At 41.0% G+C, this 22,279-nt stretch overlaps 1 protein-coding gene across 2 annotated transcripts in view; it reads left to right on the top strand.

The window, feature by feature from the left end:
- Positions 1–22,279, top strand: part of NSMCE2 (NSE2 (MMS21) homolog, SMC5-SMC6 complex SUMO ligase) — a 235,986-nt gene that overhangs the window by 113,219 nt on the left and 100,488 nt on the right. Inside the window, exon 5 of one of the 2 annotated variants that reach the window (XM_040979309.1) lies at positions 14,557–14,640. The exons of the other annotated variant lie outside the window; for it this stretch is intronic. Coding sequence (XP_040835243.1) covers positions 14,557–14,640 — 84 coding nt within the window. The remainder of the gene's footprint in view (positions 1–14,556; positions 14,641–22,279) is intronic. 2 annotated transcript variants of the gene reach the window in all.

Raw genomic sequence — 22,279 nt, 5'->3', positions numbered from 1 at the left:
TTATTTGTTATTTTTATTGGAAAGGCAGATACAAAAGAGAGAAAGAGAGACAGAGAGGAAGATCTTCCGTCTGATGATTGACTCCCCATTTTAAAAATGAATTTATTGTTTTAATAAGTGACAGGGAGAATGAAAAAGAGAGAAATCTAGAAATTTTACATCCTCTGATTCACTTCCCAGATAGCTGCAATGAGCAGGACTGGCTCAGGCCAAACCAAAGCCATGAGCCTGAGACTAGCTGCATCTCCCATGGGGATGGCAGGGACCCAAACACTTGATCCATTTTTCACTGCTTTCCCAGGCACACTAGCTAGGAGCTACAATGGAAGCCAAGCACCTGGGACTAGACCTCGCGCCGCAGTATGGGATGCTGGTCTCACCCGTGGCAGCTTGACTCACTGTGCCTCAACCCTTACCCTGACACACTGTTTGCATGTCTTTGGATATATATCCAAAAGTAGGATTGCTGGATCATTTGATAGTTCGCTGCTCAGTTTTCTGAGAAACCCCTTTGCCATTTTCCATATCAGCTGTATTAGTTTATACTGCAGGTTCCCTTTGCTCCACATCCTCCCCAGTACTGGATATCATTCATCTCTTTGGTAGTAGTTGTGTGAGCAGATGTATGACTTTCTGATTGTGATTTTAATTTCGTTTCCCCATTGATTAGCCATACTGACCGTGTTTTCATATATTTATTGATCATTCATATGCTATTTTTGAGAAATATCTATTCATGTCCTTTGTCCACTTTTTACTGGGGGTATTTGGGTTGATTTGATTTGGTTTTTTTTTGCAATTGTATTGAGTTCTTTTTACATTTTGGTTGTTTTTAGCTCATTATCATATGCTTGGCTTGCAAATATTTTCTCCTAATCTGTGGGTTATTTATTCTGTTAATGGTTTCTTTAGCTATTTTAGAGTTTTTTGATTTGATATAATCTTGCTTTGTCTAATCTTGGTTGTCTGTCTTGCTTGCATCTGTTTTGACGATATTTCCAGGGAGTCATTGTTCAGATCAATAGTGTGGCGCTTTCCCCCTCATTTTTCTAGTAGTTTTATAGTTTCACAGCTTACATTTAAGTCCTTTATCTATTTTTGAGCGGGGTTTTTTTTTTTAAATATATATGCATGTGATGTAGGGTCCAGTGTCACTATTTGGCAGGCAGACGTCCAGTTTTCCCAGCACCACTTAGTGAACAGACTGCTTTTTCCCTATTGTGTATTCTTGGCATCTTAGTCAAAAATTGATTGATGTTAAATGCCACCAGTGTGGATTTGTTTCTGGGTTTTCTCTTCTGTTCCATTGGTCATCAATTTCTAATTTTTCTAAAGTTTTATTTTTACTTGAAAAGCAGAGACATGGAGAGACAGAGATAGAAAGAGATCTTCTGTCCTCTAGCTCACTCCCCAAATGGCCACAACAGCTGGAGCATGGCCAATCTGAAGCTGGAAACTGGGAACTTCCTCGTGTCTCCCATGTGGGTGTAGGGGGCCAAGGTCTTACGCCATCCTTCGCTGCCTTTCTAGGCCATAAGCAGCGAGCTAGATGTGGTGTCCTTATGGGGTACTTGTACCGTAGGTGGAGGCCTGCCCTATCATGCCTGGCCCTCGTACCCATAAGTTCTAGTGATTTTTTTTAAGCAATAGCAAAATTGACCTTCTGTGCACATTTACAATGCACCAAACTATTCAAGGTACTCTACTAGTATCCCTATTTTACAAAACATTGTTGAGACCCACAGAAGTTGAGCACTTTGCCTAACTTTGCAATTGATATCCAAGAAATCTGGCAGCAGCGTTCCTGCCCATATCATTTATGTGAGCTGTCTCTTGTTGATTGGTTTTGTTAAGAAGAAAGAAAGCCTCTTAGAGGTAGCAGAAAGGGGGCTGCCATAATGGCTCAGCTGGCTAATTCTCTACCTACAAGTGCCAGTTCTAGTCCCTGCTGCTCCACTTCTGATGCAGCTCCTGCTTGTGGCCTGGGAAAGCAGTAGAGGATGGCCCAAAGCCTATCACTCACAAGGTAGACCTGGAAGAAACTCCTGGATCCTGGCTTTGGGTCAGCTCAGTTCTGGCCATTGAGGCCACTTGGGGAGTAAACCAGTGGACAGAAGATCTTTCTGTTTTCCTTTTGTCTGTAAATATGTCTTTCCAATAAAAATCGATAAATCTTAAAACAAAAAAGTGAAAGAAAGATGAAAAATCGAGACAGTATGTTTTCCTATGTAGGATGTTAGATGTTTAAAAAAGTGATTGCTGTGGACTTATTTTGCCAAATTCTGAATTCCTAAAACAGAGTGACTTCCACGACTGACCTGAATCTGAGAGTGATTTACTCCATAACCATCTTCTGTTTCTTAAGCTAACTGTAGTAATCCCTAAAATGAGCTGAATCTGGAAACCTAGTCTTTACATATTGTGTTAGAGACTAAAAACCAGCTATTTGGCTAGTGTAAGATTCAACCATTCAGAGAGGTGCAGCGGATGCAGTGCCAGGAAACAGATGAAAATGGTGCATTCCTGCCATCCCAGACAATGAGTATCCTTTGCCTCAAAAAGCTCTCCAGTAACCTCTTGTTGGCCTCTCCACTTCATTCACCTCAACCCCAGTCTTTCTGTCTTACAGTCCACACTGCTAGTTGTGCAGAGAGCTGTAGAAGAGGTGGAAGAGATAAAAGTCTTGAGCTCCCGCAGCCTGCTGTTCCCCAGTGCCCCTCTGAGAGCTGTAAGGGCACAGCTGGCAGGACAGCATCGCTAAGGAGGGTTCCACTGCCTTGCTTGCTTTACAGAGTACTTAGAGGGGAAGGGGCTCCCTATTATTCAGTAATGTACTTCCTTTTTATTTCAAGAAAATGCTTTTCCTTAACAGAGGAGCTAATTCTACTCGTTTGCTGAACAAAGCCATCTGCAAGGACATTTTAGCTTTCTGTTTCGGTTTTGGCAAATGTAGACAAATTATCATACTGTTTGATGAGGTGTGAAATAACACAGTTTCACTGATGAATGAACACATTTCCAGATGCGATATTGGCATTTTCTTATTCTTCAAGTACCAATTTTGAAAAGAGGAGTTTTTGATAGACTTTGTACAGTTACCAGAGTATCTGCTGAACCTCTCCACCTGCTCCATCTTAACCCCCAACAGACATCCCACTTAACAATCATGGAAGCTTTTGATTGCATTCTCGCTTCGTTGGCAAAGAAGATTTCTTGCCATTTTGTTCAACCAAAATCAAGCATTTTGTCTTCAGCTTTCTCTTGGCAAGTTAGATTGACATACGCATGGAGATTATGCATTAGATATAACACATTCCTGCTCCTAAGGGCCATGTGACTTTTAACTAACTACTCACATGGCCCACTTGTCCTGTGGATTTGGTTTTATAGCATGCCCTGTTCTGACATTTTAAACTAACATTTCTGACGTTCATCAGAAAGGGAAGGGTGACTACACAGTATCAGATGATAAATCCTAATCATGGGACATTCATGTTTGTAATTGAAAAGAGTACATCCTTTGTAATTGAAGATAGTGCAAACAAGGACAGGGAGTGACCAAGGGCAGAAAGTGAGAGGCGGACAGCTGCTCTCCCTGTGCTGTGCCCCCTCATATCTGTAGCCACCATCAGGCGAGATCTTTGTGATTCTTGGGAGCTTCTAGGGCGCCTGGAACTCAATTCCAGAGTCAGAGTCCACTCTGGATTAGTGTTTCCCTATCGCGCTTTCTGACTCCTAAAGGAAGGAATGCACTTGTCTGAGAGGGAGTGGAGATGAGAGTGACTCTAGAATAAAACCTTGGTTCTGTTCAGAAGGTGGATGTCAGAGCAGGGGAGGGGCGAAGAGAGTGAGAAGCAGGAAAGTTAGTGCGATTTAGGGGACTAAATCTGGGAGGGAGAATATGGAGGAAGACAGAGGAAGAACTGATTTTCTCTCTTCCCCTTACTCCTCCCTGTCTGACAGTCTGATCGTTTCTGCTTTTTCCCTTCATTTCCTCTTTCTCTGCCTTTTTGATTGCACTGCCCTCCAACACTTGTCCTCTCCTTCCTCTCCCTCATCTTTTCTGCCCATTTCCTTCGTGGTGCTTTCAACTGTGACCAGCGCTCCCCTTTCTGGTGGATCCAGCAATGAATGCCTCATGCATATCCAATAACTCACTGGAAACCTGTTTGAAAGTCAGGCTTTACCACCAGACGAACTTAATCAGACTTTCTTGGTTCGTTCCCAGTCAGAAAGAGCCCCTGTTTTGGCCTGCTGATCCTCTCTGTGCATTAAGTGCTTGACATTGCCCTGCACTGGGAGTGATGTCTCCAGATGTGTGAGCAGAAGAGGGCCTGCCGTGATGGTGCCCTGCAGTGGACATTCCAGCAATGGTGATGGCCTTTCAGACACGAGAGACTGTGGCATCCTCCTTGATTTGTGGATCAGATCCGGTGGTGGCTCAGAGAGAACAAGTCACACAGCTGGTGAGGGCGGGGCTGAACTGGAATGCCAGCCTGCTCTTTACCCCAAGAGCTGCTGCTTTGCTGCTGCCAAATCAGGAGTCAGATGCTGACTGACTCTGCCCTCTGTTTAGAACTGAGGACAGATTGGGTTAGTATGTTTTTCTAAGCCACAGCATTAACTCTTGGTTTTTACTTATGTCTACAGCACTGCATTGTGATCAGTATTAAAAATGGAGAAGCCTTCTACTTTGCTAATAACGATTTTTGATGTTTATAATTAAATCTGAGTAAATGCTCATTAGAGTTACCTTAAATCCAGTCATTTTAAAATAACCTTTGTGACAATAAAAAATGAAGCTATTGTAAAAAAAAAATTCAGTTAAGATAAAGGACAAATTAAAATTACCTATTATCTTATTACCCACAAATAGCTATATGTCAACATCTTGTGTATTTATTTATTTTTTCCTATGGAACACATGCTTGCAAAATTAGCACTAATTTAGTGTCCTGATTATTTCCTTCAGCAGTGTTGATTCATTAGATATTTGAAGACAATTTTAAATTGTTCCTAAAGTTCCATTTTATATATGCACCATTGGCTTATTCCTCTTTGAATCATTGCCCTTTGCCAATATTATATTAAGTCTACCAGTAGATAGTAATGGATATTATCAATTTTAGAGTCTGTATAGTAGTCCAAAAATGTTTGTGCATTTGAGTGTTAAGCATTAAAATTACACTGTTCTTAGGACATTTGTTATTATATATTACAGAAGCTCGCAGGGTATATTTTTTAGTTAGACAATAACTTTAGCAAAAAAATTTAGAAGAGCAGATAAGTGATTAATACTGTATTTGGGTAAAAATTTATGAAAGCACTTTGATGTATTTATTGAATCAGCAGACATTTATAAAGTCAATTCCAGCACAAGTTATTAATTGCTCAGATTAAAAACAGAAGAAAGCATGATTTCCACCTTGCTAAGCTCACAGTTCAGGAAGGTAATATATATGGACAAGTAATATGACATAAACAAATACATGTTGTAAAGTCACGCTGCAAGCAGTGAACTCGGAAAACACGAAAGTGAATGCTATCAATGTTGACCAGCAGACTGAAAGGAGGACTTCCTGGAAGAGTGGACATTTGAACTCGGCTTCAAAGCAGGAGTAAAATTTCACTGGTGATGGCAGTTTAAAGGGCATTTGAAGCTGAGAACTATATAATCGGGGCTATAGGGTGCTGAGAGCATTTGTCATATTTGAGAAAAGTGACTGTTCCAGAGGGACTGGTAGATAAGGTGTTGATTCAGTACAGGCAGTTGTAAAAGAACCAAGGCATAGGGCAGCCACAGCAGGTGAACCTAGAGCAGGATGATCAGTCAGTGTCCGCGTGGCTCTGTGCTAAGCTCCCTCTCATGTATGTCTTATCTCATTTAGTTCATATCAAATCTCGGGAGCTGTTCATACAGCCACTCACAGGTGGAAATTCGGGCTCAGAATTCCTGAGTGACTGCCCCCAAAGTCAGAAAGCTAATGATAGAGAGATCGAAACTCAAACCTAGCCTGAAGTGCATGCTTTGTTTCAGTACCAGAGTGAGATAATACAGAAAGAAAGCTCTGAAGGCTACATGAAGGTGTTTGGACTTTTTTTTTTTTTTTTAAAGATTTATTTTTATTATTTTTTCATTGGAAAGGCAGATATACAGAGAGGAGAGACAGAGAGGAAGATCTTCCGTCCGATGATTCACTCCCCAAGTGAGCCGCAACGGGCCGATACTATGCCGATCCGAAGCCAGGAGCCTCTTCCAGGTCTCCCACGCGGGTGCAGGTTCCCAAAGCTTTGGGCCGTCCTCGACTGCTTTCCCAGGCCACAAGCAGGGAGCTGGAAGGGAAGCGGGGCTGCCGGGATTAGAACCGGCGCCCATATGGGATCCCGGGGGTGCAAGGCGAGGACCTTTAACCACTTGCGCCACCACGCCGGGCCCTGGACTTTTTTTTTTTTTTTTTTTTTTTGCCTATATTGCTTGCTTGCTTGTTTTCTAGGATCTTAAGATACTAATGAAGTGCAGACAGTAAGGGAAACTTGCATTAACACGAATAGTATCAACTTTTTTTTTAAATTACACACCCTTGATAATGCTGTTTTTTTTTTTTTTTAGCATGTCTGCAGTCAAATATTTTAACGTTTACAGTAGATTTGCTTGTACCTAACAGTGTTCACTGGAATTCATTAAGAATCAGGGGTGTCAGTGGTGGCTGGCATCAGGAAAAGATAGAGAGAGGTGGAGTGTGGTTTTGTGTGGTCTGGACTTATGACACCTCAGAAATACCATTTGAAGGTGCTTTAATACAAACTTGGAAGTGTTAAATGAAATATTTTAGAAAGTAAAATGTTACCAAGCTAATGCCCTATGTAAAATTCAGCTTTAATCTTCAGAACAGAATTCAACATTTGGTTGAAGCATTAGAAGCCTGTTTTATTAGTTCTGGCTGCTTATCTCTATTTGATTGTTTTAGTATTTTATCACTTTGTTCTCAGGTAAATATTTACAATTTTTTTCATCCTGAATTAAAAAGTGAACTTTCCAAAAATAGATCTTTTTGGTAGACTACAACCTGAAAATCTTCCGGAAGGAAATATGGTCCCTTGTGGTTCATCTACTTTTTTGGATTTCTTTCGGGAACTTGACGTTTTCAAGCCTAAGCATGTCTTCAGCCAGAGTTCTGGGTGGACATCAGGGGACCTTTGCAGGTGGTTGTGCTTCCCAGGAGCTGCCTCACAAATGCAGGCTTGTTTTCCTTTTGGCCAGCTCTGCATCTCAGTGAGTGCCTAGAAATCTCTGCCCAGAATCCTTTTGATTTACTACAGCCCTACAATTATGATTAAAGGCACAAGTGCTGGTTTGTGTTTTTGGCTTGGTTCCAATAAGTTTAATTTTAATTGTGAACACTGTTTAAAATAAAAAAAAAAGCAATCTTTGGAGCCAAAATATTTTTTATCATTAGTAGTAAAAATATATTTCCTTGGGAAAATAGGAAACAGCTATAGTTCCCCAGTGCCTTATGAAATTCAATGAAGTTCCTTCATTTTGCTTGTTTTGTATTTAGCATCAGTATCTGTATCCTCAGGGAGTATTTATTGAACATCCAGTCAGTGATAGTACTATTGTAAGCTGATCACGTACGGATGTGGGAAAGTGCCTTCTGTCTTTTAATACTTAATGCATGAAAGGTGTAAATAAGTTAGTAATCTATCTCAAGGTAGCACAATGAGCCTCCAGTTAAGTTGGGCAAAATACATTTCAAAAGTCCCTAAAGATGGAAATAGTCCTCCTCCTATTGGAGGAAATGGCAAAGAAAAATGAGGTGATCCCTTATCTTGCCCCTGTCTTTCTTAGTCAGCAGAGGGCAGCACCATGAGATTTTAGCAGGAGCACAGAGAACTCTTTACTGGCTCTTCTCAGTGTCTCTGTATAACAGGTGCAGCTGTCCTGGATCACAGCAAACTTTTAAATCTGAAATAGAGGATTAAGTCATTGAACAGAATCATGATACAGTTTCATTGTTCATTATAAATGACAGTACCTAAATTGATATTTAATGTGTATTTTCTGACTTTGTTGCTTCTCCTGGGTTTTTATAGAATTTTTAAGAAGACGGATATTTGGAACATTAGGAATAAACATTATTCTCTGAAAATAAAAGCATTAATTATATGATACATTACTAAAAGATGTTAATAGTTGCTTCCATACCCTATAATGGAAGTCATTTCTGTTTCTGCGTTACAGTTGCCCAGCATCAAACAGCAAAGCACATTGCATGCACACAAAGATTAAAGCATCTAAACACCTTTGTTGTAGTCCTACCACTTTAATGTTGCTTTAAATGCTCAGAAAACACCTTCTAAAGTCTTCCTTCCCACCATTCCTTCAGCAGATTTTCTGTTATTTTGTTGCAGCAGAACTGTCATCATGCTCATGCTCACTTTTAAATCTTGTTGGTTGCAGCTCATCAGCAAATAGTGAAATCATTGTAAGAGGTTATGACCAATATTTGGTTAAAGAGGAATACTACTGAATAGCATAGACTAGAAAATACCCATATAGGGCTCAGCATAGTAGCTGGGTGGCTGGGATCTTTGCCTTGCATGCGCTAGCATCCTTTATGGGCGTTGGTTCTAGTCTCTGCGACCCCACTTCCCATCCAGCTCCCTGCTTATGGCCTGGGAGGGTGGCCATGGACAGCCCAAAGCCTTGGGACTCTGCACCCCTGTGGGAGGCCTGGAGGAGGCTCCTGGCTTCAGATTGGCTTAGCTCTTTCCTTTGCGACCACCTTGGGAGTGAATCAGTGGAAGGAAGATCTTCCTCTCTGTCTCTCCTCCTCTCTGTATTTCCAATAAAATAATAAAATAAATTTAAAAAATACCCATATGGCTCATTGCATAAGAACCAGTGTTGTTTCATAAAATTTTTGTTTTACTTAGACCTATATGTGTCCAAACTGGTCTGTAATTGATTTTAAAAAGCACTTCATGGGCCTGGCGCGGTGGCGCAGTGGTTAAGGTCCTCGCCTTGCACACCTGGGATCCCATATGGGCGCCGGTTCTAATCCCAGAAGCCCCGCTTCCCTTCCAGCTCCCTGCCTGTGGCCCGGGAGAGCAGTTGAGGATGACGGCCCAAGGCTTTGGGACCCTGCACCTGCGTGGGAGACCCGGAAGAGGCTCCTGGCTTTGGACCGGCATAGTATCAGTCGTTGCACTCACTTGGGGAGTGAATCATCGGACGGAAGATCTTCCTCTCTGTCTCTCCTCTCTGTATATCCGCCTTTCCAATAAACAAAATAATAAAAAATAAATCTTTAAAGAAAAAAAGCACTTCATTATAGCTTGGATCACAGCATCATGTAATTATCAGCATAGAGATTTGTTCTGTCAGGTGAACCATGTGTCTCTTGAAAGACAGAATGTAATTTTCTGCCTGACACATGCTGACATGCATAGTAAGTGTTAGTGAAATGAATGAATGAATGGATGAGTGAGTGAGTGAATGACGTGGAAGTGACTTAGATCCTCGGAACCTTTCATTTATTTTTTATACATTAGAGTGTTAGCTACTGTGTCTCCAGGTAGTTTTGTGCTGATGAGTTGAGATAAAGGATGTGAAAGTACTTTTCCTAAGCACCATGCATTTAGCAAGGATTACTGTCTGGCATAATTGTTATTGTTATTGAGCAAACAAGCCTCTTGAATTTTTAACCCAACTTTTTTTGCATAGCACTGATGTCCCTAATTGGTTGTAGAATGGAAAGAGAATCTTGAAAATTTAGTTGTATGCCTTTTTTATCTTGGAAGGTTTCAAGCATATTCAAAGTAGGCACAGTAGAGGACGCCTTCCCAGCTTGCACAGCGAGCAGCTCACAGCCAGTTTTATTGTATCCACACCCTCCCCCTTTTTTCCCCCTCACACTGTTGTAAAGCCAGAATATACTTCTCTTCTGTTTTTCCTTTTTGCCTATTGGAATATTGTATGTGGAAATATTTTGAACATTCTTTTAAAAATCTGATCCTCAGTACTCTAAAAGGTAGGTCGGTCGTTTAGACAAAGGGCTATTATGTGGACTAGGTTTTCTCAGGCAGGAACTGGCAGGTAAGCAAGAGATTTTATTTCTCAAGATTTCATATGATGATGATCATTCCATTGCAAAAGAGTGATGGCATTCCAGAGTTGTAACTAGTTCTGGAAGCTTAGTTATGCAACCGTGTAGTCTGTCATCCTCCACAGGGATGTGACCTTACACAAAAGCAAGGGCTCGGAAAGCATGACAGATTACTTCAGAGCTTTTCCAGTTTTTGTATTCTATCATACAGTAGTCCTCAAATGTCTTGACCTCTAGCTGAGCAGTGAAGACCACCCCCCTGAGCTTTCAGGGCCACTGTGAAGCTATGACAAGCCCTGCTTCGGACTCACGGCATGCCGCTCAGAGGTCAGGATCCACTCAAAAAGATCATTCTCAACATGAAGTAAATCAGCATCTATTATTTGACTGATATTTATTAATCATTTTGAGTTTTTGTAATTTTGTGATTCTGACTCTTACATGTTACAAATGCAAATAAGTTAAAACCTTGGGAATGCTTCCTTCTGTCAACTATTTTGTAGAATTTTTTTTCTTTCAGCATATGTGAAGTATTAAAATTTTTACAAAGCATTGCCAACTAGAATAATTGAATAAACTGTAATTTTGCCTGGTCTCTGCTATTTTGTTAAAAAAGATTCATTCATTCATTCATTCATGTATCTGAAAATTACAGAGAGGGAGAGACGGAGACCATGCGTCTGCTAATTTAGTCCCTAAATGGTGCAACATCCAGGGCTGGCCTGGGCCAACGCCAGGGCTCGTCACTCCCTCTGCGTCTCCCATGCGGGTTACAGAGATCCAAGTATGAGGCTTTGGCTGCCTTCTGCTGCTTCTCCAGATGCATTCATAATTACTTGGATGGCAAGTGGAGCAGTCACAAATTGAACTTGCAGTCATATAGGATTCAGGCATTGCAGGTAGAGCCTTCAACAACTGTGCCACAACACTAGCCCCTGTCTTAACTATTTCAATTTGTTTTAAATGTAAATAAGGTAAAAGCACTTTTTAAAAAAAGATTTATTTATTTTTATTGCAAAGTCAGATATACAGAGAGGAAGAGAGAAAGAGAGGAAGATCTTTCATCTGATGATTCACTCTCCAAGTGACCACAATGGCTAGAGCTGTGGCAATCCAAGGTCTGGAGCCAGGAGCCTCCTCCAGGTCTCCCACGTGGGTGCAGGGTCCCAAGGGTCTGGGCTGTCCTCAACTGCTTTCCCAGGCCACAAGCAGGGAGCTGGATGGGAAGCGGGTCCTCTGGATTTCGAACTGGCGCCATATGGAATCCCAGAGCATTCAAGGGGAGAACTTTAGCCACTAGGCCACCATGCCAGGCCCAAAGTACTTTAATTTTTAAAATTTCTAGCCATCTTTATATGAATGTATGGAACTTGCCTTATAGCCACATGGAAGGGTTGTTAAAGGAAACAGAGACTTAGGTAAAACTCAAGTGATAAAGCTGTGACTTCAGGCATGCTGTGGATTACAGCTACGGGCCTGTCACCAACATCACTGTTCACGAAGACTCCCCAGTTGAAAATCTAGAACTATTCTGCTTTTGCTTGCTCATTCCCTATATCCAATAAGCAGATCCCTATAGATTATTTAGAAAGATCCTTTTGTTTTTGTCTTATTCTCATGACCAGTGCATCAGTTCTGATCGTTATCAACATAAATCTGCACTGTTGCACAGTGGAGAAGAAATATGCCTGCTAAATTCTGGCAGTGTCCTTTTATCTCTGTAAGGATTACAGGTGTGAAAATGCCATGGACCTGCATTTTCAGCTGATGAGATCTGGGCATGCTCTCCAGCGCCGGACGGTCTCCTTGCTCAGAATCCTTCCTTGAGATGTACTGTATTCAAGAATACGCACATGACCTTCCTAAAAGTTTACCATTCTTCTTGCTTTGCTAATGCCTGCTCAGAACACATTTCTCATCAGCCTAACCCAGTTCCATCCTCTTCCCCACCCCAACACCACCTCTCTTATTTAAACTCCATCAGTGCTACAGTATCCATTCCAAGTTCAGCCTTTACTGAGAACCCTTCCTTTCTATTTCTGTCTTATTCCTCTGGATTTCCTTTGCCATAGATAAAAAAATATAGATTCCCCAAAGTATACATTCTTAATTTATATTTTTCCTAATACTGCGAGTAATGTGTTTGTTATAAAAATGTTGTGTAAAATATTTGGAAGTGAAAAGATAACTCCTCTGGCTTCCCACTCCCAGTCCTTAGAAACTCATCAAAACCAATGCATAGTTTTTCATAATAGACATTCTCCACGAGCTTTTTAAAGATCCTCTCCTTCCATGCATGAATTCCAGAATTTTTATATGAAAATAGGCTTTTTTTGTTCCATTTTTCCACTAACTTTTTGAACTATTTATGTGTGTCTACTTATGTGTATATTTTATGATCCCACAAGTAGGTGTGTCATACATAAATGGGTACATGTGTGTTTGTATTACATAAATGTTATGCATTTATGTTACATAAATGTCATACATTTATAGAACAAATTGTCTGTTTATATTCATGTAAAATATGTTTCATGCACATGTGAAACTATCTGGAAATACCAGACTACCAGCTGAGAAGATATTGGAAGTTACACTTTTGACTTGATTTTACTGTAGCTAAATATTGAAAAATTAACTAATCAATTAATTTGAAAGGCAGAATGGCAGAGAGGTGGTGCGAATGCGTGAGATCCACCATCTGCTAGTGAACTCCACAAATTCTTCCAACAGCCAGTGATGGGTCGGGTCGAAGACCAGACACTGCTTGAGTCTCCTGGGTTGGTAGTGCAGACCCAAGTACTTGAGACATCATTTGCTGCCTGATAACGTATGCAGTGACAGAAAGGTAGATCAGAAGCAGAGAACTGGGACACTAAAAAGACTTCAGTGTGGGATGCGGTTTAGCTACTGCACCACATCCCTGGTTAAATATCTTAGTTATTAAGAGTTGTTTCTTAAAATCGTATTTAAAACAAGATGTGGCTTCTCGTTGTGCTCTCCCTAGGCTCTGTATCACTTGCACAGTGTTTGGTTTTGCTTTTTTTTTTTTTTTAATTATCTCAATACTTTGCTACACTGCAGACTTTCAAAAAGAATAAGACATGGTATCTTTTCTTGTGCTTAGTAAATCCTAGTACATAATACAGGGTCTATAATGCAAGTAAAAATGAATGAGTAAATGTACCTTGCGAAGAAGAAAAAGGCTGTGGGCACCCACTGGATGTAATATTTCCGTAAAGATTGTTGATATAGTTTTACATGCTATTTTTCTACCTGGCACAGCAATGGGCAAAAATTTGCACAGTAAATACAGGTTGCTTTGGAATTCACCAACACTTTGTGGAACTGTAGGCCATTGTGGATTCTACCATGCAATGATTCTTTTGATCCCGTAAAGCAGGGAAATGAAAATGACCTCTGAAAATTAAACCAAGAAGTGAATACCTAACAGATTAAAGCCAAGAGAAGTATGTGGGACTTATGAGACAAAACAAACAATAAAACCTCTTGGGGCATTAAGATTTGACTCTAACCTCATTAAAGATGTTGACATCTTATGCATATACACAGAGAGAAGAACATATTCTATGTGTCCAAAACCGGAAAAAAAAAAAAAGAAGAAAGAAGGAAACTGCTAATGTAACTGTCATGGTACCTATCAAAGCACTGTTAGGCTGGCAGCACCTGCTGGGTGGAGGCAACCATCCAAGTGCCCTGGCGGGTGTGTAACTCCACCCTGTTGGAGAGAGCTGCAGAGGCACATGCCCAGTTGCAATGAAATCCTGTGTCATTTCTTCCACTTGCTCTGCTTCCATGTGCACCAAGCTTCCCTCTGATAATTTGCCTCCCAAGGAGTCAGTTCACTATCAGGCTGATATGTGCATGCCTGATTCTCCTATTGTTCACCGAGATTGAATAAAGTCTCCCCCCCCCCTTTTTTTTAGTAGACTTTGCTGTTTTGTGAGTTGTGTTAGTGGGAGTCTATATTCTTGAACTCAGTCAATGAGATCCAGTAGCAAAGCCTGCAAGGCTTATCAAAGTGAATATGGCCTTGTGGGTATCTGTTGGTGCAGACAGCTGAACTGCCCAGGTGATCCCCATCCACATTGTCACGCACCATGTTTCCTTTGCATCCCACAGTTCCCCACAATATTTCCCACCAAATGTAGTAATTAAGAGTGCAGAATTTAATAACATGCGCACAGAGAGTACAAAATAATATCCAGGTGGTGGTAGACCCTTCTCTTCTGGGTGAGTATTTGTCAGGTTGTATGAATTCCACAGCTGGTATGATTATTCGAATATGCATTGTCGGTGCCACATCCTGAGGACCTCCAACAACTCATTTCCAGTTCTTCACAGCATCTTCTGGTTCTCATCTCATTGTCAGCATTGATCCTGGCATGATACTCAAGATACGTCCTAACCCAGGTCTCTCTTGCAGCAGTGAAACCTAAAGAAGATAGAAGACACAATGAATTCGACCAGATTAAGGATAAAGATGCAAGTAGAGCAGGCAATGAACGAGGTTATAGAATTTTTTTCTTCCATTCTTATTTGTCTTTCTTTCTTCAAGACAGTTCCAATAGCATTAAAAGGGTCTCAAGTCCCAAGAACTCCAGTCAAAAAAAAAAAAAAGCACAAGTTTTCTGTGATGTATTCAACTGATTCATGAATATAACAGAACTTAAACCAAGCTTCAATAAATTATTAACAGCAGTTTCTTGCAAATAAAAATAAGAACAAGAAATCACTGTAGCTTACAGGGAAATACCTGTTACAACTGAAGTGAATCCAGACAAAAGTGTGCTATTTAGTACTTAGGACTTGTTATGCAGTAGTGTCTCTTTTCTCTCTCAAACTCACAAACCAAAGATCAACCTGATCACTAAGTTTCACCATCAGTTTATCAGAAATTTTACTCAGAGCCATTTCCTGTTATCAACAGTGATTTAAAAGGAAGTATTTTTTAAAAAGGATTGCTAAGACTTCACAGAAATTTCAGATAAGATACTAAATATGAAATCTTGAAATGACTTTTTTTAATAAACTAGATTCTTACACACTTATCTAATCATGCTGACAATCACAATTTTACTTATATAATTTAAATTCTGCGCTAACATAAGATTAGGGAATTGTTAATGCTATTAATTTACTTCAAAAATTTTATGCAAAAAAGCGAAATTGAGGGATTAACTTATTTTGCTGCAAACATTTTTAAATATTAACTATTTTTGTAATATACCCTTTCTATGAACATGTTGAAACTTCAAATATAATGAATTCATATTTCTAATTCCACATTTTTATGAATTGATGCTTAATGAATATGGTACTAAAATAGTAAAAAAAAAAAAAAAAGAAAGAAAGAAAGAAATTAAGGCCTGTTACTCCTGATTATTTTAAATACTGACTAATCAGTACATGAATTTTTCAGTTTCTTTAACCAAATTTCCCCCATCCTCTGGCTTTCCCTTTGTTTTGGATGAAAATGGTGCTGGTATCAGGAGGAACCTATTGCATCCCCATCGTCTTGAATGTTATGAGCAGTAGTTTTCTATAGATATTCAGGAATGGAAGTGATTTTCAGATACCAAAACTCCCAAACCTGCCACCACTTTAAGAAGATGTCTCAGAATTCTTGTCCTCCCATAGATTAGTAACAGTATATTATGATACAGAGGTTCACATTTTTTCAAACAAACTAGACAGTATAGTTTATTACAAAGTTAAAATTTAGAAGGAAGAATCATATTCTCTTCCTTGATGATATTTCCTTAGTAAATGCTTGATGGGCAGAAAATGGGCATGATCAATATTTATAATAAAAAAAAAACCTAGAATTGTCAAAGCTGCCTACATATTTTTAGAAGTCCCATCTTTTCTTTTAACAAACAATATGATATATTGTGGGGATTCCTGCATAAAGGAAAAACATAAACTGTGCCAGAAAACAAAGACAAAGGATTGGGGTGAGTCAGAGAAGATGGTGACATGAGAAGTTGTGATTATTGGACCCGTACCGATCTCTGCCCCTTACCACTCCCTGGCTCAGGCTGCTGCCTTACTTTTCCTTTGTTTCAGGTCAGGGTCTAGCCAGGAATTCATTCAACTGAACCAAAAAGACAACTAGACTGTTAAACAGAGGTCTCTTAACACTGGCCAGCATCACGGCAAGCTAAAGTTTGCAGTTTTCAAAATCACACAACCTTGCATATTCTGGCTGCACAAGGCTCAAGTGCAGAAGTAGGCAGATGTTACTTTTCTCTTGGTTACTTTTCTGAACTCCTTTTGGAATCACCTGTTTTTCTTCAGCCCTCTGCAATGCTCAAATTCCTCCATTTCTTGGCCTTTTTTTTTTATGAAAAATTATATCATCAAGACTTAATGTCAATGTATAACTTGGGGTTTGTATGTATGTGTTGCGTTTTGGTTTAATTTTTATTATATTTTGGGAAATCCCTTTCTAATCAAATACACTCCCAACAGTAATATTTCCTAATTTCTTAGAATTTCTAACTCTCTGGTAGTTTGAAAATTACTGTCAAGCACACACACAAAACTGTCTACAATGTCATGATGTTAATGGTTCCCAACTCACTCTCTATGGGTTTCATCTGGATTCAGATCCCTGTCCCTTGATGGAATTCCAAAGTTACCTACTTCTATGATCACTTATGATATTTGAAGCAAACCTGTTTCCCCACTTAGCCACTGAATGCCGAGTCTGGGTCCAGAACTTTGCAAGCCATTAAACTACGTTAAAACAAAACAAAACAACAACAACAACAAAAAAAAAACATGGCAAATGAATGTTCAATTAAAGTTTGAGCATCAGAAGATTCTCCTTACAGTACACCAACACTAAAGAAATGCTATTTTTGAAGTTGAGATAGTTATAAATTTGTGTATCATGTTCAAAATTTTGGATTTGATACTTTTTAGTTTTTCAAAGATTTATTTATTTATTTATTTTATTGGGAAATCAGATTTACAGAGAGCAGGAGAGACAGAAAGAAAAATATCTTCCATCTGCTGATTCACTCTCCAAGTGACTGAAGCCAGGCTGGAGCTGAGCCAATTCAGAGCCAGGAGTCAGGAGCTTCCTCCTGGTCTTCCATAACGGTGCAGGATCCCAAGGCTTTGGGCCGTCCTCGACTGCTTTCCCAGGCCGCAGGCAGGGAGCTGGATGGGAAGTGGAACAGCTGGGACACAAACTCGCGCCCATATGGGATCCTGGCATGTATAAGGTGAGGACTTTAGAGACTGGGCTATCACACCAGGCCCTGGATTTGATTATTCTTTGAAAGATTCATTTTTTATTTGAAAGAGTAAAAAGAAACAGAGATAGAATAAGAGAGAGAGCTGGTCTTTCTCTCACTGGTTTACTCCCCCGAGTCGTTGCAAGCTGAATCCAGGAACCTAGAACTCTGTCTGTCCCTACCACATGGGTTCTGGGGCCTGCTTCTCCACTGCTTTCCCAGACATTAGCATGAAGCTGGGGTTGACACAGGGTGCCAGTGTTGCAGGTGGCAACTTTACCTAATTACCCCTCAAGCCAGCCTTGGATTTGATTTTAAAGGATCTCACATCGAGAGATGGTAAGAACTGATCTTTAATGGTGAATGGGATGGAACAAGCAAAATTTAGTGTCTGGGAGACTGTGATAGGAAGCCAAGTAAACAGCAGTAGTGATTATTTTTTTCCACTGATGTATAGATGAAGGTATAGATGAAAAAATAAGTAGGTTGAAAAGATATGAAATGGAAACCTCGGCATTTAGTGATAGACTGAACCCATCCCTTTAATATTTATTGAGCTTCTTTGTGTTAGGTGCTGTGTTAGATATGATAGTGAGCAATAAAAGCCCTATCTGTCCTCCAACATGGTGACAGTGAACCTCATTCTAAAGTAGATGTTGGTACCATTTTCCAGTCAGGTATATCTCTGCCCGTGAGAAGTTTCTTGAAGCTTCAAGTGCCCCTTTTGAGATTTCAGAAAGTCCCTTTGGTTGAGAAGGATGTTCCTGATAGGAATATGACCTGTGAGAACATCTGAGGGATAAGTTAGAGCTACAGATAAGAACTGAATCCAGGAAGTTGTTACTACGCAGGAAATGTACACAGAATGAGAGGAGGGCTTAAGGATTGGACTAGGAAAACCACCAAAATAGAGGAGGAACTTACGTAAAGCATACTCTCAAATGGAGCCCGTGGACCATGTGGGAAGAAAAGCATCAGTCAGTTATGGATAGATTGGATGAGTTTCTTATTTAAGACCATGAGCTGAGTTTACAGATTAAAGTTTAACGATTCATTTCCATCACCCTGACTCAATTCTACCCTGCTCATGTGTCTCTAAATGAATTTAATAAAAGGAAGTTATTATCACTGTAAACAATTGAGAAATGGTACTGTGCAAATACCTAGCTTAGCAAAATGTGGTTCTAACCAGCGTTTTTTAACCTGGGGCCGTTCTGTGCCAGAGCAGATGCTGTCTAGCAAGCAGGTGCAGAGACCCTTGACCAGTGCTCACTGATGCCCCCTTAGCTTCTAACAGCACACCTAGAAATAGTTGTAGAAAGAGTGAGAATATTGATAAAATCAAGAAAGCGGACGAAGAAAAAGGAATGATCTAAGAATGAAAATGTTTTTTGGAAAAGAACAAATATTTCTGCTTCCGGTTGGGGGATCGCTGTTCATAAAACCAGAGGATTACAGGCCCAGCGTCGTGGCCTAGTGGCTAAAGTCCTCACATTGAACGTGCGGGGAACCCATATGGGTGCCAGTTCTAATCCCAGCGGCCCTGCCTCCCATACAGCTCCCTGCTTGTGGCCTGGGAAAGCCATGGAAGACGGCACAAGGCCTTGGGTTTCTGCACCCACGTGGGAGACCTGGAAGAAGCTCCTGGCTCCTGGCTCTGGAAATCATTTCCTAAAAAGAGAGAGAAAATGTGTGTCCAGCTGCCTTATAGCACTGCATGCTAAAAATGAGACCATCGCCTTAGAAACTGGGAGTATTGGTTATTAATGCAAATTTTGTAATAGCTGAGCCATCTTTTCTTTTTTTCTTTTTTTTTTTCAGAAAATATTTTTTTTTTTTTTTACTTTTTTATTTTGGCAATCTTTACATTGCTGATAAGGGTAAAAAGTTACAAGGGCTAAAGGGAGACTCTGAGATGTTCCCATACCACATTCCTATATGTACTAGCAAGCACAGGACCTGGCACAGTCCATTTCCCGACCAGCTGGTGGTTGCAATTGCTGGGTTGGCTCCGACTTAAGCCCCGACTTCCACTGGAACCAGTGGGTGCCGCAGTCCATCCTGGCTCTGCTCATCACACAATAGGCCATCACACTAACCAGTGGGAGCTGCAGCCTAGTCAGAGCGACCCCCAGTAACCCCCACCAGGCCCGCCCCTGCCCTGCCCTGCCAGTATGTGAAGCATACTAGTTCAGTCTGCCCCACATCCCACCTGGCTCTCGTAAATGTCGAAGGGCATTGGAGCTTGGTTCTATCCAACCAGCGCAACTGTCCAACCCTCACAGATGCTGTTGAATGCCTCTCTGCCTAGCCTCTGTCCCAGTTGTTCTGTGCCCTCCCATGGGAATGGTAACCCAAGAGGGAGGAGCCCCCTCCTTCCCTCCCAGGTCACTCTCACTCCTGAATTATGCTCCCTCCAGGTGACCCTGTGGTTGAACTGGACAATATTCGCCTCCAGTGCCAGCTTCTGCTACAGCCAAGCCCCGACAGCTCTCACCCCCTCTAGTTTTGCTAGTACTAGTAGGAATAGTCGGCACATCCTGGCACTTCCCTGATCTGGTGCACATGAGGCGCACAGGTATTGCAGCCCTGTCCAGTCCGGTCCATCCCCATCCCAGCCCATGCTCTCCAGCGGGAGCAGCCATCCAGCAAGGGAACCACCCCTTGTTCTCCTGTCGGCTCAGCACCCCCAACTCTGATCCTCGTGTGTGCTGGTCGGGTGCTGCCGTCTCCTCTGGCACAGGCAGCCTCACCCTGCCACCCTGTGTTGTGCACTGCACCTGTCGCTACCGAACCCGGCCCAACCCACACTCTGTTCCAGCATTCGGATCTGCCAGTGGATGACACAAACTAATTCAGCCTGGTCTGCCCCCAACCCATGCCAAATGTATGCCAGTGGTACACTTTCCATGACCTCTTCTGGGCTGTTTCCTTCCATGCTTCTTGCGTTTATTTGCAGGATCCATGCCCTGTCAGAGGAGTTGCTCAGGCTTCTCCCTCAGAGCCCCTCCTGATGCCAGGTTCTGCGCTTGCCAGTGGGTCCATGGGCCAGCACTACTCAGTTCACCTCCTGTCCTAGCAGGAGCAGTGGCTTTTCTTAACTGGCCTTCAACCCGTTCTGGTTCTTGCTGTTGGATGTTTCAGCCCAGCCACATGAGCCATCTTTTCTTGAAAGGGCAACCAAAGGATCATCTTTGACATTGGCAGAATTGCAGAATACCCAACTCATGCTCTTTCCCTTGGGGAGAAGTGTACAAAAGCATACCAGGGTCAAATCAGTAATTAGAAAAAGTACCCAATAAAAAGGGTATTTTTAAGTGGCATGAAATTGTGAATAGCAGTTGCTAACAAAGTGGTGAACCACAATGCTAATGACAATTCTTCAGAAAAGAATAATGTGACAGGAGTGGCAGGCATCTGAAGTTATAAAGGATTTCACAACTGCTTAGCAGGCAATAGGAATGCAAAAGGATGCAGATTCAAAAATGCTACTGTATTGATGGTGTTGATGAAAAAAACTAGAATGAGGAAAAGTCCTGCAATAATATGAACCAAAGTTATATTTTTTAAAAAGTATAATAATTAAAAGGTTGAAAACAACAAATGGAAAAATTTAGGATATTACAGTAGCATTTGAGGCAAAAAGCCTGAGGAAACCTTACAATTGTATTATTTTAAAAATCTACTGAACACTGACAAAAGCTTTTTTTTTTTTCAAACAAAAGACATTCTAGAAGTAGGCTCTTAGAAAAACAAAACAAAAAAAATGTAGAGGACCAAATAAGCTTAATTTAGAGTACAAATTGTGCTTTGTATTTTATATAAAATACTTGATCTATAATTTACACTAAACTATTAGGAGCATTTTAAAGGATATTAAAACATTTGACTTATACTTACTATTTGCTATTTTCTCTGACTATAATATAGGCAGCTCTGCATCAAATATTAACCAAAATATTAATCATGGTTACACAGTTACATAGTTAAGAATAACTTAAACAAGAAGAGGGCTGGTGTTGTGAAGTAGTGGTGTAGTGGTAGCTGCCACCTGCATCTTAAATGGGCACTCGCTTAAGTCCCAGTTGCTCCACTTCTCATCCACTGCCTGCTAATGTTCCTGGGAAAGCAGAGGAAGACAGCTTAAGTCGTTAGACCCCTATACCTGCATGGGTGACCTAGAGGAGATTCCTGGCTCGTGGCTTCAGATCAGCTTAGCTCTGACCATTGCAGCCATTTCAGGAGTGAACCAGCAGGTGGAAGACCTCTCCTTCTGTCTCCCTCTGTAGCTGCCTTTCAAGTAAATAAAGAAGGCTTTAAAATATATATATTAAGAATTCAGTGAAAAGAACATGCAGGAGTCAGGAAACTCCATCCTGGTCTCCCACCTGGGTGGAGCAACAAAACACGTGGGCCATCATCTTCTGTCTTCCCAGATACATTAGTGAGAAGCTAGGTGGGTTAGCCAGGGCTCAGAGCTGCACTCTTCACATGGGTTACTGATGTCATCAGAAGTGTGTTCACTTACTGCGCCACACTGGTGACCCATAATCTTGATAAAAGAATTTTCAATATGGAAAGTTTCCCAAAGTCTCCACAGCCAAGCTGATTAACATGTGGAACACGTTATGGTTATCAGTTTCTCTGTTCCTTTTTCCTTCTGTTCTGTTTTTGTGTGTTGAGAACACTTAAGGTCTACCTCTTAGTGTATTGCAGCTATAGTTACGTGGCTACACTGTGGTCAAATCTCAGATGCTCAAGTCTTTTTAAGCAGGAGAGGATATAGGATGGACATCTGACCCAGCTTGAGACACTTGTATCCATTTCAGAGTGCTTGGGTTTGAGTCCCAGCTCTGCATCCCGTTCCAGCTTGCTTCTACTTTTGGGGAGGAAATAGATGAT

Source organism: Ochotona curzoniae, unplaced genomic scaffold, assembly GCF_017591425.1.
Source record: "Ochotona curzoniae isolate NIBS_2020 unplaced genomic scaffold, NIBS_Ocur_1.0 contig_3190, whole genome shotgun sequence".
Taxonomy (NCBI): domain Eukaryota; kingdom Metazoa; phylum Chordata; class Mammalia; order Lagomorpha; family Ochotonidae; genus Ochotona; species Ochotona curzoniae.
This window is presented reverse-complemented; position numbering and strand designations above follow the sequence as displayed.